Source organism: Furipterus horrens, unplaced genomic scaffold (genome assembly GCF_987537825.1).
Source record: "Furipterus horrens unplaced genomic scaffold, mFurHor1.1.pri manual_scaffold_2, whole genome shotgun sequence".
Lineage (NCBI taxonomy): Eukaryota > Metazoa > Chordata > Mammalia > Chiroptera > Furipteridae > Furipterus > Furipterus horrens.
In genome coordinates, this window is record NW_028327172.1 from 84,034,362 (window position 1) to 84,054,773 (window position 20,412).

General features: G+C 37.7%; 1 protein-coding gene across 1 annotated transcript in view; it reads left to right on the top strand.

Moving 5' to 3' along the window:
* The window catches only part of HTR3B (5-hydroxytryptamine receptor 3B), a 41,048-nt gene that overhangs the window by 12,027 nt on the left and 8,609 nt on the right, over positions 1-20,412 (top strand). Inside the window, exons 3-6 of the mRNA XM_090267344.1 lie at positions 17,873-17,917; positions 18,244-18,353; positions 18,770-18,939; positions 19,445-19,602. Coding sequence (XP_090123470.1) covers positions 17,873-17,917; positions 18,244-18,353; positions 18,770-18,939; positions 19,445-19,602 — 483 coding nt within the window. The remainder of the gene's footprint in view (positions 1-17,872; positions 17,918-18,243; positions 18,354-18,769; positions 18,940-19,444; positions 19,603-20,412) is intronic.

Sequence of the window (20,412 nt, forward strand, 5' to 3'; positions counted from 1 at the left end):
ATTTTATAGTGAGGAGCGTTAAAATCCCTAACTATATTTGTGATTTGTCTGTTTCTCAACTCTGTTCTTAGGTACATCATGTATTCTTGATGAACAGATTCTTTTATCACTATGAAATGCCCCTCTTCATTGCTGGTAATATTCTTTTTTCTTGAAGTTTTTCTACCTTTTCACATGGCATATATATTGCCATTCTTTTATTTTCAATCTTCCTGTGAGGTATTTGAAGTCATTTCTTGGAGACAGCATGTAGGTGGGTCTTGATTTTTTCCAATTTTTTTCAAATAATTATAAATTTACAGGAAGTTATAAATAAATTTACAGGGAGATTCTTTGCACCTTCACCCAATGTCTCACACTATTAACATCTTATATTAATATAGTACAGTATCAATACTAGAAAAATAACATTGGTATAATTCACAGAGCTCATTCAGTTTTCTCCAGTTTTACATGTATTCAAATTTGTGTGTGTGCTTCTATGTAATTTTATCATATGTGTAGCTTTGTGTAACCACCACCACCACCATGTCAAGCTATACTATCATCACCATAGGGATTCCTGGTTCTATTCCTTTCCAGCTACAACCCTTTCTCCTTCCTATCCTTAATTATTGGCAACCAGTCAATAATCTCTTCTCCATCTTTATAATTGTATTTTCAAGACTATTATATAAATGGAACCATTCCATATGTAATATTTGAGACTGAGTTTTTATTCAATAAAATTCCCTTCATGTTCTTCAAAGCTGTTGTGTGTATCAATAGTTCATTCCTTTTTGCTGGTGAGCAGTAGTCTAGGGTATTACTTTTTAAACCAGTCAATCTAAGCATTTTTTAAAAAGTATATTTTATTGATTATGTTGTTACAGTAGTTCCAATTCTTTCCTCTTTGCTCCCCTCCCCCAGTACCCCCGTCCCTCCAGCAATCCCACCCCCTTTAGTTCATGTCCATTGGTCGTGCATATAAGTTCTTTGGCTTCACCCTTTCCTATATTATTCTTAACTTTCCCCTGTCTGTTTTGTACCAACTGATTATGCTTCTTAATCCCTGCACCACATCCCCATTTCTCCCCCTCCACCTCCCAGCTGATAACCCTCCAAATGATCCCCGTGCCTATGATTCCGGTCCTATTCTGGTTTGCTTAGTTGGATTTTGTTTCTAATTTTTAGATTCAGTTGTTGATAGTTGTGAGTTTGTTGTCATTTTAGTGTTCATAGTTTTGATCTTCTTTTTCTTAAGTAGGTACCTTTGACATTTCATATAATAATGGCGTGGTGATGATGAACTCCTTTAGCTTCACCTTGTCTGGGAAACACTTCATCTGCCTTTCCATTCCAAATGATAGCTTTGCTGGAGAGAGTAGTCCTGGTTGCAGGTTGTCTTTCATCACATTGAATACTGCTTGCCAGTCCTTCCTGCCTGCAAAGTGTCCTCTGAGGAATCAACTGATAGTCCTATAGGCACCCCCCTGTAGGCAACTCTATGCCTCTCTCCTGAGGCCCTGAGGACTTTGTCTTTATCTTTCACCTTTGGCATCTCAGTTATGATGCATCCTGGTGTGGTCCCATCTGGGTCAAGCTCGCCCGGGTCCCTCCGTACTTCCCGGACCTGTATGTTCATCTCCTTCACAAAATTTGGGAAGTTTTTCTCATTTTTTTCAATTCTTGCTTCCTTATTCTGCACTGGTTGACTCTTTTTTTCTTCCTTATGTTCCAAATCATTGATTTGAACCCCGGTTTTCTTCCCTTCACCATTGGTTTTGTGTGGATTTTCCTTTGTTTCACTTAGCATAGCCTTCACTTCTTCCCTTATGCATCTGCCATACTCAAGCATATCTGTCAAGCCTGTGAGCATCTTTATCACCAGTGTTTTGAATTCTGTGTCTGTTAGGTTGTCTGTCTCCTCATCTGAGAGGTTGGCTATCTCCTCATCACTTAGTTCTCCCACTGGAACCTTGATCCATTCCTCCTTTTGGGCCATACTTCTCTGTCTCCTCATTCTGACAGGCTCCTGTGTTCATTTGCCTCTGCATCCCAGGTAGAGCTGTCACTCCTGTTATGTTGTAAGGGGTGGAGCCTTAGGGATTCATCAGTACAGGGTGACCTGTTTCAACACATTGTGGCGCTGTATGTGGTGGAGGGGTCTGAGAGGGAACAATGCTGCCTGCCCAGCACTCGCCCCTTTTCCAGGCACCTCTTTCACTTCCACAGCATACTAGCACCCCTGTAGCTGCTGCCCTGATCATCGTTCCCAAGAGTGAGTGGGTCTGTGGACGTTCTAGAACTGTGGGGGCCCTTTAAACAAGCAGACCCTGCTGAGAGACCAGCAGTGTCTTCTTCCACCCCATCCCCCACTGGTCTGCAGGGTCAGAAGCAATGAGGCATGATTTTCCCCAGTACTGGAACCATGAGCTGTGAGGTCCAGTGAGGGGCTGGGAACACTCCCAAGGCGTCCCTGTCCCTCCCGACTTTTTAAAATGTGTGACTGCACTTTCCGCTGGCCTGCCACTGTCGCTGCTGCTGCCGCCACCAAGCTGCATCCTCTCTGCCCCAGCTCCACTCCTCCTACCTGTCTGGATGAGTATTTCTTCTTTATATCTTTGTTTGCTGGACTTCCATGCAGTTTGTTTTTCTGGTACTTCTGGTTGTTTCTAGTTTTGAGGTAGTTGTACTCCTTCTTAGTTGTGGAGAGAGACACAGCGTGTCTGTCTATGCCTCCATCTTGGCCAGAAGTCTTAATCTAAGCATTTTAATTGAAGTGTTTTGTCCATTTACCAATACTATCTTGTTATTTGTTTTCTAGTTGCCCATCTGTTTAGTTTTGTTTTGTGTTCTTCTGTTCCTATTATCCTATCCTATTATAGGTAAATTAAATTTTTTTAAATTTGATTTTAGTTTTTCTAAAGGCCATTAGCATTCATCTTTATATTGCTTTTTTAAAAAATGTTTTAGGGGTTTCCATATCCACTATTCAATTAATATAATGTACTTATTACACTTCACATAAAATGTATGAATCTTACACCAGTAAAATTTCACTTACCTGCTCCTCATCCTTTGTACTAATTTTTGTCCTCAATTTTACATTTACATGCATAATATACCCCACAAAACAATATTATTATTTTAATGTATTTAAATTTAATTAAGTTAAAATAATTTTTTTTATTTTAATGTTTTTCTTTCTTATTTAAATCTTATTTTTCAATTATAATTCTTCACATTTAATATTATTTTGTATTAATTTCTAATGTAACAGCATAGTGGTTAGATAAGCACCTATTCTACAAAGGTTCCCCCAATATTTCCAGCACCCATCTGACACCATACATAGTTATTACAGTATTAATGACTATATTCCCTGTGCAGTACTTTTCATCACCATGACTATTCCATAACCACCAATTTGTACTTCTCAATCACTTCACCTTTTTCATCCAGTTCGCCAACAGTCCACCTCCCCTCAGGCAACCATCAGTCTGTTCTCTGTATCTATGAGTCTGTTTCTTTGTTTGTTCATTTATTTTGCTCTTTGGATTCCACATATAAGTGAAATCATATGTTTTTTTGTTTGTTTGTTTTTTTTTGTCTGGCTCATTTCACTTAGCCTAATTACCCTCTAGGTCCAATCACTCATTGTCTATTGATGGGCACTTGGGTTGCTTACATATCTAGGCTGTTGTAAATAATGCTGAAATGAACATAGTGGCTCATATATTCTTTCAAATTAGTGTTCTGGGTTTCTTCATATATATTCTTAGAAGTAGGATTGCTGACTCATAAGACAGTTCCATTTTTGATTTTTTGAGGAACCAATGGAGGTGTTTTTCTATATTAGTATCTTACTGCTATCCTGTGAATCATAGGCTCTGATTTTCTGATTAATAATTAGGCGTTGAAATTGACAAAAAATAATTTAAAACTAAAAGTATAATTGATATAAGAAGGTTTAAATTATTTTTTGTCTGATGCAAGTTATGTTAGAATAGTTTTCCTTCAGCTTAAATAAATCCCTAATCATTATTTATTTGTAAACAAGAAATATTAAATAATAACAACAACAACAAAAAATCCCCCTTTTAGTTTTCTCACTCACACCAGTAAAATACTAGATCTGAGATCCCAGAAAACATTGTTCAATTAAATGCCAGGAAATACCCACCTCTACTCCAAATACCTACTCTTACACAAAACTCCAATAAAAAACTCCTTCAAGTCTCTTTTCTAATTGGATATTGAACTAGAATTTTGGAGACAATTTCCTGGGGCTATATCTTCACCTACTTAAGAAAACTAGTCCTTGCTACTTAGTTGTCAGTGAGTTATTATCAGACATAGCAGAATGGAAGAAGCATGATTTGAATAAAGACACATAATATGAACCATATCAAAACTTGGGGCAGAGGAATAGTCAGCCTTGAGTAAAGGATTAACACTACCTTTAGGTCTCTCTTCATCCTTCCACTTTCTAACTTCAAGTTGATTAATATAAAGTAATATTGTTTAGACTTTTCATTAGAGGCCTTTTGGAGATAAATATAGAAAAGGAGTAAGGTCTTTATATTAATATTTTCCCTTAGAACAACTATATCAAGTTGAAAATTTTACCTAACTCTTCCTACCTTAATAAAAAAATTAATAAAATCATATTCCTTGTGGTAATTAAGGAGAACACTATTATTTTTTTCAAGACATGTTTTTCTTTCCTATTGCAGAATATACTAATTTTTACTAGACTATGTGAGACATATATTATTGGATATAGCAAACTTTCCTGAGGCATCTGCAAATATCTTATAATCCATTACTCTATTTTAATTCTTATCTACTGTCTTAACTTTATTGTCTATGTGTGCTCAATGCTTCATTGCAAATGAGCTCCTTGTTGTTTCCTTCTTGTATGCCACTCATTCTGCTGTTTGCTCCACTGAATGCCTTTTCATTCTCCATCTGCAAAATATTATAGTCCTTTAAATCTCAGCTACTAGTGTAATTTCCCCTCAATTCTCCACGCTGACGAACAATGTCTCCTTTCTTTAAATCCACTGAAGTCTATATATTTCTCAATGGACATAGTTATTTATTAAAATGTCACATACCCTAATTTATTAATAAGCTACTTGAGGAAAGGACTTTCTTACTCATATTTCTTCCAATATGCAACACGGTATATCTTACTTCAAAGATATTTGTCTAACAAACTAATTAATTAATTAAAATATGTAACTATGAATTCTAGGGTTGTCTTTATGAGAGGCTTAGTCTAATATGCTTTGCAAAAGTCTTTATTACATTCTGGTGAGTTAAATCTCAAGTTCATTCCAAAGGTAAGGCCAGTGTTGAAGGACTTGATCAAATCATTCAGATTCTGCTCAGACAAGCACACTCCCAATGTGAATAAATAACTTGTTGGATGCATCTGCCGGCGGTGTTAAGTGATGGAAACTTTTGTCTGGAGTGGAGAGCTTCCAGCCCAGCTTTCATCACTACACATCACTTCCATTTTAATGTTTTGCCTCTTGTTTTATTTATATAAAAGACTATACAGTCTTGTCTTAGAATTTCTGGGTATTATCAGTACCTTAGGGAAATCTGATTATAGAGATAATCTATTCAACAGTAAAAAGTTTCCATTTGTTTCTATTGAGTTTTTGTCAATTCGGAATCCCAGATACCTTTGGATTCCAGTACATTGACTAGAGCCTCCCAGCCAGACGTTGAGGCATCTGTTTCTATAGTCTTCAGAACTGGGAAAGATAAACAAGAATGTGCGGGAATTATCTCTATATTTGCTAACCACCAATTTAGATCTAAATAGGCTCCCTCTGTTAGGAAGACTAATGAATTCCAATTCTCTGAAATATCCTTTACTTTTAACAAGCAAGATGGAAGGTAGCTAAAGAAAAAACAGAGAGAAAGATACACAGAGAGAAAAGTCGTGAATAATGCCACTAGAGAACCAATTATGTTCACCAGCTGGCATTGAGAAACTTGTTTCCTCTGACAAAAAATAAAAAAAGATTTCAGCTTTTGCATCAAACTCTTTTTTGACGTTGTGTTCTTTAGGGCTGAATGACGAATCCTCCCAGACACTCCCATAAGTTGTTAGGAAAGAAATTCTTAATACTATTATTGCATATAATATGGGAAAGCAATTGGTAAAAAGAGAAAAATGAGCTACAGCTTCAACATGGCACTTAATAAGAATCAACTGAATAAAAATAAAGTGAAAATAAACTATTAAAATATAGAGACCTTCTCCCAGCCACATGACTGAGTCAGCGAGATACATTCATGACTTGGCATGGCAGTGATAAAGAAACTGGTCAAGGCATTTCATTGATGTAGAAGTGTATTTCTTGTGAAAGAGTAGTTAACAGCTATATCTCCCAGTAACATGAACTGCATTTGGACTTGTTTTTCCCCTTTTTGTGGGGAACCCTCATTAACTGCAACCAAACCTGGAACTGAGTTTTTTGTGCTTTCATGGGTGAGACCTGGCTTATTTCAGGATCTCTCAGCTGCTAACCTGGAAGGGAGTGTTGTCACCTTGCCTGGAGCTCTCAGTAGAGGTCTTTTTCCCACTGGTAAACCCCCTGCATCTCTGATCTTGGCTGGACGTCCCCTCTGACCCTCATCCAAGCTGTTCCTTGTGGAAATACTTGTGAATTCAGTCTTTTCACTTTGTACACTACTTTAAAACCAACCTTTCCCAAGCATTCATTTGAAGTCCACAAAAATCTGTAGAGCAAGTTCACTTGGACTCAGCCCTGTGGAGCCACTAAAGGAGGGCTACTCCACAGCTGCTCAAAGTTCCTTCTTCTTTTTACAGGTACCTAGAAATGCTTATTGATCAGCAACTTGCTTTCTTGATTACAAAAAGAGGGAACTTTAATCTAAAACGTTTATTGTTTCTCTTTCAAATGATGCCCTCCTGTGTATGTCTGTGTAGTCTGTGTATTGCACAATTCCAGACGAACCATTCAAATAGACTAAATATCAATGGTATCTCTTTATCCACCACCCAACTTGGATTGAAGAGAGCAGTAGTCTTGACCTTTGCACAAAAATGATACATTTTTGATGTGGTTGGATAATTGACTGGGTAATTAATTTAATATACTCTGTTCTGGGAGGAAAATGGAGTTGTGATTTGCTTTCATGCCATCAATTCCTCAAACTCTATTTTTGTTAAAATTTGATATTGTACTGAATATTACAGAAATACAAAGGTTACTTAAATGGCTTCTTAGCTCTGAACCTAAATCATCAGGGGAAATGTTTTACATATTTTATTTCACATGTCTTCATCTTGAATCTTTCATTTCTTTTTTTCTTCTTCCAAGGATGCAATTTTTGCACATGGAAAGGAATGAAAAATATAAGTGCAAGGTGATTCCATTAACAGTTTGTATCAGCCTTCTTACTACAAATTCCTTGGAAATGTCTTTAAAAGGGTTTCCTTTGTCTTTATTAATACAATTTAAAATTAGCAGATTAACAATTTAGTGGTTTTTAGTATATTCAGAGTTACATAACCCTCACCACTAAGTTCAGAATATTTTATCACTTCAGAAAGAATTGATGTACCATTAGCAGTCACACTCCATGCCTCACTCCTATCAGGCATAGGCAAAACACTAATCTACTTTCTGTCTATATAACTTTGCCTATCTTAGACATTTCATATAAATTGAATCATATAATCAATGGTATTTTGCGACTTCTTTTCACTTAGCATGTCTTTTTTTTTTTTACATAAATTTTTTAAAAATTATAGTCGATATACAATACTCTATCGAACCAGCTGGTTCGATCTTCCAGTCAGGGCACATCAGAGAAGGAAAACTCTGACTCCAAAAAACCTCCGCTGCCTTGTGGCATACCTCTTCAGGGGAAAGGCTAAGGGAGTAAACCCCGACAGAAAATCCGGAGCCAGAGTCCCTAAGGCGGTTTGACGTTGTAGTCAACACCGGCAACTCCTGCGGCGCACCTGAAGCCAAGCTGTATTGACTCCGTCTTTCCCTTGGATCCTTCAGCTGCGAAGAGAGGGGGGGTCTGCTGCATGGGCAACAGCAGACCCTCCATATCACCCTGCCCAGGCTCTGTAGCTTCAGCTTCACTGGAGAGGACACTCCAGCGTCATCGCAAGATGTCGATTCAACACGGGAGGAGACAGATACCGTGTCACTCCCGAGTTGGACTGCACAGCCATTCTCGGCGGTGCAGATAGACTCTTAAGAAGCTACACCATCGTCTCTCGAGACGGACGGCTGCCGACGACAATACTCTATCAGTTTTAGGTGTACAAGCCAGTGATAAACATTATATAACTTACTAGGTTATCACCCTGATGTCTAGTACCCATCTGGCACCATGCATAGTTATTATAATATTATTAATTATGTTCCCTATGCTGTACTTCACACCCCCATGACTATTCTATAACTACCAATTTCATTTTTTTTAACATTTTAAAAAATCTTCACCCAAGAATATGTTTATTGATTTGAGAGAAAGAGGAAGGGATAGAGGGAGAGAGAGAGAGAAAGAGAAAGAGAGAGAGAGAGAAAGAGAGAAAGAGAGACATTGATGTGAGAGAGAAACATTGATTGGTTTCCTCTCATACATGTCCAGAATGGGGATCAAACCTGCAACCTGGGGTATGTGCCCTGCCTGAAAATCAAACTCACAACCTTTTGGTGTATGGGATGATGCTCCAACCAGCTGAACCACCTTGCCAGGTCATGTAACTACCAAATTGTACTTCTCAATCTTTTCACCTTTTCCACCCCTCTCCCCCCTCTCCTCTTAAAGAGGATTCTTTAACATTTCTTATAATGCTGGCTTAGAGGTGATGAACTCCTTTAGCCTTTTCTTGTCTAGAAAATTCTTTATCTGTCCTTTAATTCTAAATGACAGTTTTGCTGGGTAGAGTAATCTTGGTTGTAGGTCCTTGATTTTCTTTACTTTGAACATTTCTTGCCAATCCCTTCTGGAATGCAAAATTTCTGTTGAGGAATCAGCTGACAGTCTTACAAGAGCCCTCTTGTAGATAACTACTTTTCTATTGCTGCTTTTAAGATTTTCTCTTTATCTTTCGCCTTTGACATTTTTAATTACGATGTATCTTGGTGTGGGTCTCTTTTGGGTTCATCTTGTTTGGGACTCTCTGCACTTCCTGGACCTGTATGTCTGTTTTCATCACTAGGTTAAGGAAGTTTTTTGTCATTATTTTTTCACATAGGTTTTCAATTCATTGCTCTCTCCCCCTTCAGACACCTCTACAATGCAAATGTTGGTATGCTTGAAGTTTTCCCAAGGGCTCCTAATACTATCCTCAATTTTTTAAATTATTTTTTCCTTTTGGTGTTCTGATTGGGTGTTTTTTGCTTTTTCATCTTCCAAATTTCTCATTTGATCTTCTACTTCATCTACTCCACTGTTGATTTCCTGTAATGTATTCTTACTTTCAGTTAAAGTATTCTTCATCTCTGACTGGTTCTTTTTTTTTTTTTTTTTTTTTATGTTTTCTAGTTGTTTTTATGTTTCCTATCTCTGTGTTAATATTCTCACTAAGTTCATCTACTCTTCTTTTAAATTCATTGAGCTTCCTTATAACCAGGGTTTTAAACTCTGCATTTAGTAAATTGCTTGTCTCCATTTAGTTGAGTTTTTTTTTTTTCCTGGAATTTTGTTCTGTCCTTTCATTTGGGTCATGTTTCTTTGTCTCCTCATTTTGCAACCTCCTTGTGTTGGTGTCTATGTATTAGGAAGAGCTTCTGTGTCTCCCAGGCTTTATAGAGTGGCTTTATGTAGTAGGTGTTCTGTAGGGTCCCATGGCAGAACCTCCCCAATCACATAAACTGGGCACTCTAGGTGCACCCTCTGTGTGGGCTGTGTACCCTCTTCTATTGTAGTGAGCCTTGATTGCTATTGGGAGGGATTTATCCCCAAGCTGATTAGCTACAAGGACTGGGTACCACCACTGTGGAGTTTCAGCTGTGAAGAGGCCCACCCCATGGAACAGGACTTACTTCAGCAGGGCTCTGGTGCCCACTGAGTTCACCCCTTGAGTGTATCATTTGTGGAGGTGGCTCTGGAGCCTCCTAGGAAGTCAGTCACCAGCTGTGCCCTGCCTGGGGCCACCCAGCCTGAACTACAAAGCAATATGCAGATGACTGCTACTTGAGCTGGGTTTGAAGGTGCCTCAGCAAGGCCAAGCCGTGAATTAAGGCCAGCTTCTGCTGGTACTTGGCTGGTGCTACTTAGCAAGAAATATGTGGCATGCCAAAAGCAGATGCTGCTCGTTTGAGAGATTTTAGGGAAGTCTGAAGCATGAGCCAAGACAGGCCTTTTGTAAGGAAGAGCCACTGAAAACAGTTTGGGTGGGCCCACAAATGCTGAGGGTGGGCCTCAGGGAATAATAGATGTAGGGTGAGCTGTGTGAGCCAGGTTGATGGAAACTCAGATATGGCACCCACCTGCCAGCTCTGTGAGGAGAGGGCTCATCAAAGAAACAGTGGCCTATGCTAGTACTTCTGTCCAGGAGAAAACTGCCACTGCCCCCCCTTATCCCCCCACAGCTCTCGCCCTGATGCTGGACAATTCCGTTCCTCCCTATATGTCCCTGGTGCCTTTCCAGCTGCTTCCCCAATTCTGGAGCTCAGAGAACATTAGTCTGAATAAGTCCATGTGCAGGGCCTTTAAGAAGGAATGCCTGGGACTCCAGAAGCCCTCTGTCTCATTCAGTCACAACCCTTGCCATTTTTTATTGCCACAAGTTACAGGGACTTCTCTTTCTGGAGCTGGAACCCTGTGCTAGGAGTGGGGCTGGTTTGAAACCGGGATCCCTCACTCCTCAGGGGTGGGGGGAACATTTGCAGCCAAGCTATCCTTCCCAATTTTCCCACCATATATGGGTGTGGGACCAGCCTATTCTGTGTCTCTGTTCCTCCTAGCTATCTCCACATGGCTTCTTCCTTATATCCTTATTTGTAGGACTTCTGTTCATCTAGATTTCAGGTGATTTCAATAATGGATCTTTAGTTTAGTTGTAATTTTGATGTGGTTGTGGGAGGATATGAGTAATGTGTTTATACCACTATGTTGCCTGAAATCCCTTAGCATATATCTTCAAGATTCATCCATGTTGCAGTATGTATAAGTATTTCATTACTTTTTATTGCTGACTACTATTCTATTATATACATATACCACATATTTATTGATTCATCAGTTGATAGACATTTGGGTCATTCCCATTTTTTTTGACTATGATGAACAATGCTGCTATGAACATTCCTGTAGAGGTTTTTTTGTGTGTGAACTTACGTTTTCATTCTCTTGGTTATACAAGGTTTGTCCAGAAGGTATCCAGCCATATAATATGAAAAATAGAGACATTTGTTGAAGAAGATACAGGATACAAGAAACATTGTACATAGGACAATGACACCTCAGTCCCTTTCAAAGTAGGCACCTTGGGATCTCACACAGTTCTCCCAGTCACCATCAACTGCCCCGTTGTATTTTCCTGAATCTCATTGGCAGTCTGAAATCTCTTCCCTTTCAAAGGTGATTTTAGTTTGGGGAAAAGCCAGAAGTCACAGAATGCCAAACATAGGCTGAGTCATCTGGGTGGTTTGATGTTTTGCCAAAAAAAGTCTGTACCAGATGTGATGTATGAGCAGGCATTTTGTCCAATGAAGCTGCTAGTCACCAGTTGCCCATGGTTGCAGACTTCTGAATCATCTGCATAGATTCTGTGGAGGAATGGTCAAACTTAATGCAAAAGTTGATGCAGATTCATTTTTCTACTTGCTCAGTAATTTTGAATGTGATGGCCACACAGTACACATGCTCACTCAACAGCATTTACCATCCCCACTGACTAGTATAGTGAAATAAATCATCATTGTTCATGCATCCACATTCCAGTCCACTCTCCTTGACTCTTAGGTCACACAAACCACTCTCGTTATATTAACAATGGTTGGACTTTTTCAGGACAGCCCTTGTATACTTAAGAGTAGAATTTATGGGTTATAAGGTAAGTATGTTTAACATTTTGAGGAACTATCAGACTGTTTTTCAAAGTGACTGCACCATTTTATAGTCCTACTAGTAATGTATGAGGGCTCCAATCTCTTTGCATCCTTGTGAACACTTGTTATTTTCTGCCTTTTTTAAATTTTAGCCATTCTAGTGTGATGAAGTGGTATCTCATTGTGGTTTTGATTTGCATTTCCCTAACTATGAAGGATGTTGAGTATTTTTTCCTGTGCTTTTGGTCATTTGTCTATCTCCTTTGGAGAATATCTATTAAAGTCCTTTGCTCATTTTATAAATTATTTTTATTTGTGATAAAATACAAATAACATAAAAGTTGCCATATTAACCACTTTGAAGTGTACAGTTTAATAGTATTAAGTACATTCTCATTGTTATGCAACCATCGCCACCATTTATCTCCAGACCTCTTTCTTTTAAATAAAAAATTTTAAAGATTTTATTTATTTACTTATTTTTAGAAAGAGGGGACGGGGAGGAGAAAAAGAGGGAGAGAAACATCAATGTGTGGTTGCCTTTTGTACACCCCCAACTGGGGATATGGCCTGCAACCCAGGCATAGGCCCTCAATGGGAAGTGATCCAGTGACCCTTTGGTTTGCAGGCTGGCACTCAATCCACTGAGCCACACCAGCCAGGGCCATCTCCAGAACTCTTTTCATATTGCAAGACTGAAACTCTATGCCCATTAAACACTAATGTCCTGTTCCTTTTCCCCCAGCCCATGGCAATCACTACTTTACTTTCTATCACTAAAAATTAGTGTACTCTAGGTACCTTATTAAGTCGAATCACATAGTGTTTGTTCTTTTGTGGCTGGCTTATGCCATTTAGCAAAATGTCTCAAGGTTTATTCATGTTGAAGCATGTGTCAGAATATCTTTCCTTTTTAAGGTTAAATAATATTACATTGTATGTATATACCATATTTTGTTCATCTATTCACCTGTTGGCGCACACTTGGGACACCTCCATGCATTAGGCTGTTGTGAATATGCTGCTATGAACATGGGTTTACAAATATCCATCCAAGTCCCTGCTTTCAATTCTTCTGGATATATACCAAGGAATGAAATTGATGACCACATGATAATTTTATTTATAATTTTTATAGGAACTGCCACATTGTTTTCTATAACAGCTGCACCATTTTACATTCCCATCAGTAGTGCTTAGGGTCTTCCTATCTTACTGACACATGTTATTTTCTTCTTCTTCTTTTTAAATAGTAGCCATCCTAATGAGTGTGACGTGGTTGGTTTTCATTGTGGTTTTGATTTGCATTTCCCTAATCATTAATAATCTTATTATCAACTCGTACTGCCATAACAAATACCATAGACTGGGTGGCTTAAACAACAGAAATTTATTTCTCATAGTTCTGGAGTTAGGAAGCCCAACATCAAAATTTTAGCCAATTTTTTTCCTGGTTAGAGCTTTCTTCCTGTCTTGTAGATGACCACCTTATCACTGTGCCATCACATGGTGGAAAGAGAGAGATCTTTCTCTTTCTTTTCTTCTTTATTTTTTAAAAAATTATTTATTGTTTTTCTATTACAGCTGTCCCACTTTTTCCCCCATTGCTCCCCCCCACCCTGCCCACCCCATCTCCCACAGTCAATCTCCACCCGTTATCCATGTCCATGGGTCATTTATACTAGTTCCTTGACTAGACCTTTCCCTTTCTTTCTCTCCTTCTCCCCCTCCCCCTCCCCCCCAGTCACCGTCAGTCTGTTCCTTGTTTCCACGCCTCTGGTTCTAATTTGCTCATTTGTTTGTGTTGTTCATTAGTTTCCTGTATTAGGTGATATCATATGGAATAAGCCAGGCAGCAAAAGACAAATACCATATGATATCTCCTTTTCTTCTAAGGCCACTGATCTTATTAAGGTTTAGGGCCTTGCCCTTATGACCTTATTTAATGTTAATTACTTCCTAAAAGCCCTATCCCCAAATAGTCACATGAACTTTAGAAGAACACAATTTGGTCCATAGCTGTTTTGTTGAAGATATTTTCATGTACTTATTAACTATCTGTATAGTTACATGCTGCATAGCAATGTTTTGGTCAATGATGAACTGCATATATGGTGGTGGTCCCATAAGATTATAATAGGAGCTGAAAATTTTCTATCACCTAGTAACATCATAGCACAACCCATTGCTCACATGTTTGTGGTGATGCTGATGTAAATAAACCTACTGCGCTGAGTCCTGTAAAAGTATAAGATATACAATTATGTATAGTACATAATAGTTAATAATGATAAACAACTATGTTCTTGGTTTATGTAATTACAATATATACTCTTCATAATTATTTTAGAGTGTACTCTTTCTACTTATAAAAAAATGTTTGCTGTTAAACAGCATTCTATGATATGCTGGCAGCAGCCTCATAAACATCGTGCTTACTGTATTTCTTGAATGTACAATATTATTTTCTCTTGGGCTTGATTTAATCTCCTGTTATTTTGTACAGTAACATGTTGTACAGGTTTGTATCCTAGGAGCAATAGGCTGTACCATAGGCCTAGGTGTGTAATAGCCTATACCATCTGTATTTGTGTAAGTGAACTCTATGATGTTTGCAGTATGATAAAATCACCTATGATGCATTTCTCAGACTATATCAAGTTGGTAAGTGCTGCATGACTGTATATCTCCTTTGGAGAAATGTCTGTTCAGTCCTTTGTTCATTTTTTTTCTGCATGGGATTTTCTCATAGAGAAATTCAATTTTCCTTACATTTGAAAAGAAATCAACGAGAACTGTGTGTTTAACCATAAAGCCAATAAGCATTGCATAAAGCACATAACCTTCAAAGCCTTTGTAGATGTTCTTTTGAGTGTTTTATTTTGAATATTATGATTTTCTTATGTAATACAAAATTTAAGATTATTTTTACTACAATTCTTTCTGCTCAAATTTAATTATCATTTAGAAAACTAATGTATTATAAGCAGCGGCTTACAATCAATAAGAATTATAGAGCTTTCTAAAGCTTTTAAACCTTCATTATGATTGAAATCAAGTTGTTTTCTGTTTTATTTTAAAAATACTTTAAAATTTAACTTAACTTAAAAAAGTACAAGTTCACCCATTTCTCCCACTCTCCACTCTTGCAACCACCAATCTTCTCTCTATGAGCTTAGACTTCTTTTTTTAAATCCTCACCTGAGGATATGCTGGTTGATTTTAGAGAGAGGGGGAGGGAAGGAGAGAAAAAGGGAGAGAAACATTGATGAGAGAGAGAAACATTGATCTTACCTCTCCTACATGCTCCACCCAGGATGAAACCCACAACCTAGGTATGTGCCCTGACTGGGATTCAAACTTGCGACCTTTTGGTTTACATGATGATGCTCCAACCACCTGACCCTCACTGGCCAGGGCTATGCTTAACTATTTTTGTTATTGTTATTTTTGTTTTTAAGAATTTTATTTATTTATTTTTAGAGAGAGGAGAAGGGAGGGAGAAATAGAAGCTGAGAAACATCGATGTGAGAGAGAAACTTTGATCGGCTGCTTTTCATACATGTCCTGGCCAGGGTCTGAACCCATAACCCAGGCATGTGCCCTGATCAGGAATTGAGCTGGTGACCATTCACTTTGTGGGAGGACACCCAATGAACTGAACTGAGCCACACTGGTCAGGGCATGATTTCATTATTTTTATGGCTGAATAATATGCCATGGTATATATGTACCACAATTCTTTTATCCATTCATCCATCGATGAACACTTAGGTTGTTTTCATTCTTTGTCTGTTGTAAATAATGTTGCAATGAACATAAGGGAGCATATATCTTTTTGAATTAGGGCTTTCATTTTCTTTAAACAAGTACCAGAAGTGGAATTGCTGGATCATATGGTAGTTCAATTTTTAATTTTTTGAGGAACCTCCATACTGTTTTGCACTGTAGTTGCGACAATTTACATTCCTATCATCAGTGCACAAGGGTTCCATTTTCTCCACATCCTTGTCAACACTTATTTCTTGTCTGTTAATAATAACATTTCAAAGAGTTGTGAGGTGATGTTTCATTATGGTTTTGATTTACATTTTCCCTGATAATTAATGATGTTGAGCATCTTTTCATGTATCTATGTGTGTCTTCTTTGGAAAAATGTCTATTCAGATCTTCTGCCCATTTTTAATTAGATTTTTTGTTATTGAGGTGTACGTGTTCTCTATATATTTTCAATATTTGCCCCTTATCAGATGTATGATTTGCAATTATATTCTCCCATTCAGTAGGTTGCTTTTTCATTTTGTTAATGGTTTTCTTCGCTGTTCAGAAACTTTTTAGTTTCATGTAGTCCCATTTGTTTATTCCTGTTTTTGTTGCCTTTGTTTTTGGTGTCAGATTTTTAAAAATCAATGTCAAGAACTACATCAAGGAGCTTACCAGCTGTGTTTCCGTCTAGGAGTTTTATGGTTTTATGTTTTACATTCTTTAACCCATTTTGAGTTAATTTTTGTGACTGGAGTAGGATAGTGGGCCAGTTTCATTCTTTTGCATGTGGCTGTCCAATTTTCCCAACACTATTAAAGAGACTATCCTTTCCCTACTGTATATTCTTGGCTCCTTTGTTGTAAATTAATTGATCATATATGTAGGTGTTTACTTCTGGGCTCTCTGTTCTATTTCATTGATCTATGTTTCTGTTTTTATGCCAATACCATACCGCTTTAATTATCATAGTTTTGTTATATAGTTTGAAACCAAGGAGCATGATGCCTCCAGCTTTATTTTTCTTTCTCAAGATTGCATTGGCACTTTGTCCATTTTTTATTTGAGTTGTTTGGTTTCTTTTGTTGTTGAGTTATGAGTTATTTTTATATTTTACATACTAGGCCCATACCAGATAAAGGATTTGCAGATATGTTCTCCCATTCTGTGAGCTGTCTTTTTAGTTCTTGATGATGTACTTTTAGAGCACACAAGTTTTTAATTTTGATGAAGTCCCATCTATTTTTTCTTTTATTGCTTGTTGTGGTGTAATATCTAAGAAGCCATTGCCTAATTCAGAGTCATGTTGATTTACTCCTGATTTTCTATAAAGGTTTTACAGTTTTAGCTCTTACACTTAGATTTATGATTCCTTTATAGTTAATTTTTATATGATATGATATATCTTTTCTGTTAATTCCTAAGAACATAGTAGTTTTAGAATGTTCTTTACTAGATTAGATATGAAAAATTAGTAAGAAGCTTTTGGGGGGGTTGTTTTGGGGGGTCTTTTAAAAAATCACTGACTCATTGCAGACCTGGGAAGTCACATCTATTTATATCATCAAAAATATACCTCATTTATATAAGCTCATTTAGTCTGTTTTGTAAGACAAGAAATCCAAATATAAGGTAACAGGAATGGCTGCCAATAGCAGCTGAGATAACACTCATTGAAAGAGTATGAATAATATCTCGATTACAAATAAAAAGCTTGGTCTCATCTTTTTAGCCCTGAATTGGCTACAGCTACATATCATTTTTTAGTCTGATTAATGGCAGAGTAACTAATTAGAGAGGGAGAGAGATTAGCAAATCATTCAAGATGTCAAGTGTAGTCATTTTGTTATAGATAATATATATAGTAAAGCTCAGTGACCAGTGTGTATAATAAACAAGAACTGAAAATATGCAGATCTTGAAAAGTCAAGATAATGTTTTTAAAATCAGCATTATTTATTTACATTTGATTTTCTTCCTCTGAATTGACATATTGTTGAACTGGGCTTTGTTTCACTGGCATGTTAATATTTGCTGTGTATTTTCATTTTGCTTTGCAGGATGTACTGAATCAAAAATTAAAGACAAATATATGGTACCATGAGGTAACTAATTGTTTTCTTCCATGCATGCTGCACTCCTGATCTTGATGTGTTGAAAAATATTATTATTCTAGGGAATAGATATTATCTTTGTGTTTATAGTCCCTTAGATCTGCAGCAAACCTAGTTTATTAGAATTTACATAAGTGTATGGCCATGGTTTCTGGTTGGAACTACTGTTTTTGAGAGTTGGATCGTAAGTCCTCTACCCTAACGGATAGTATCAATAGGATAATCAATTAGGTTATTTATCCAAATCTCTCTTTAATTCTTTGATGGAGTTGATATTGCCTCTTTTTGACAAGTTCCTTTTTGTCTGCTCCTAACAGGTCTGGGATGATGAGTTTTTATCATGGAACTCCAGCATGTTTGATGATATTAGAGAAATCTCCCTACCTCTAAGTGCCATCTGGGCCCCTGATATCATCATTAATGAATTGTAAGTGTGTCAGGTGTATTTCTGTAGGGTTTAGAGTGCTTAGAATATTCAGGCCAGTTTCTGCTTACTTTCACTCATTGTTGCTATTTTTTGTTTCTCAAGTTGAAGAGGAACATATTGTTAGAAATATTCAGCTTAAAAGTACCATGAGTTGATATCACTTAAGATAACAGATTTGATTACTAATGCTTGAGGTGACTAGTGGATTATGTTTGTGTTGCAAGTGAGTTCATTTATGAGGTTGTCATTACTGAACCCATCTTTGCTAGGGTAAATTATCTTGAGTAAAAGTGATTCTGTCTGCATTTCTGGGCTAGTCCTGGGTGTCATGTTCACTACCATCTAATAATCCATTCTGTGTATTGAAACAACTAAAGCTCTCTCTGTAGCAACAAGGTCTCTTTTGTTTCTTACAGTGTGGACATTGAAAGATTACCTGACCTTCCCTATGTTTATGTGAACTCATCTGGGACCATTAAGAACTCTAAGTTCATCCAGGTGGTCTCTGCATGCAGTTTAGAGACATATGCTTTTCCATTTGATATCCAGAATTGCAGCCTAACCTTCAATAGTATTCTGCACACAGGTAAACCATGAGAGGTATTGTCTTATAGGGGGAAACATACCTGTGCTGGGTTGTTGGCACACATAGGCATAATTATATTATGCCACTCCTCAGGTCCATTGTATTCTTGCATGTCATTGACTTTTTTCAAATCTAAATTTCTTCCTGCAGTTATTTGGCTCCTGCTGTTATTCAAACCAAGAGGAGTTTGTGCCCAGATATATAGCCCAATTGCTGCTGTTGCTTTAGGAATATAATATTAGGCTTCCACTGCCATTGAGAATGTTATAGAAGTCACAGAAGCAGTTTCATCATTCTATGAATAGTGGAATCCAAACCATAAATTCATAGTCTTTTTCATGGCTAGAAAGATTTTATTCCACACCTCTACCCCTAATTCAAAATGGTTATGTTGAAACCCCTCCATCTGAATAAGACTGTACCTGTAGAGGCAGGAGTAAAAAGAAAGATTTGATGTTGGTGCCTCTCTCTCTACAAGGAAGTCAATTGTTTCTGTTGCTTTTAGTGGATGATGTAGACCTCGCCTTCCTGAGGAGCAGAGAAGACACTAAGCATGACAAAAAAGCATTTTTGAATGACAGCAAGTGGGAACTTCTTTCTGTGTCCTCAACATACAACATCCTCCAGAACAGCGCTGGAGATTTTGCACAGATTCAGTTTCACGTAGGTCCTTTCACTTCCTGTTCCTGTTGCCCACTACTCTGCAATCTCTGGCCTTCTATACTGGGCTGAGGAATCTCTGCTCTGTTGCACCTTTTCATTCATTATCATTCAAGAACTGCTGATTCAGATGACTCTGGACATACACTTGCATTCTAGCATTTCAAGGGCAGGAGATTCAGTCACAGATCCTGGACTCCTGCTGTAGATACTCCACGCATGAATATGAAGAGAATGGTTTTCATATACTAGAGACATGAGCCACCCACCACAGCAGGAACGCTCAGCCTTTTAGTATAACTAACACCCTGATTTCCAATTGCTATGGAGAGGGAAAAAACCCCCACACAAAAACAACGAAAAAATTGAGAGAAGAGTGTTTCTTCAACATTACTGTCCTGTTGTTAATTGAGTAAATTATTAATTAATTCCAGATATAGATGCATAAAATTACCATATTATTAACTGGAATATCTTGAGGGATTAGCTAACAAATCACTTGCAGGATCCTCAGAGACTGGTGGTTTCTGGATCTGAGAGAAAAACTGCCCAAAAAGCATGTGATGAAAACCTGAACTGTTCAGATGTGCCACCCAGAATGCTTCTGGCTGCATTATTCAGAGAAAATTTGTCCAGTAGGGCTCTGGGAGTCCATGGGGTGCAGGACAGTGAAGCCTACTACTTTCCACTCCATAGATAGTCATTCTCCCTACCCTGGTGCTCCTGGCAAACCATCCTGACATGTGGGCTACAGCGAGTTCATGCAACCAATAGATTCACATCATTAGCATTCAGCTCTGCTTGTCTGCATGA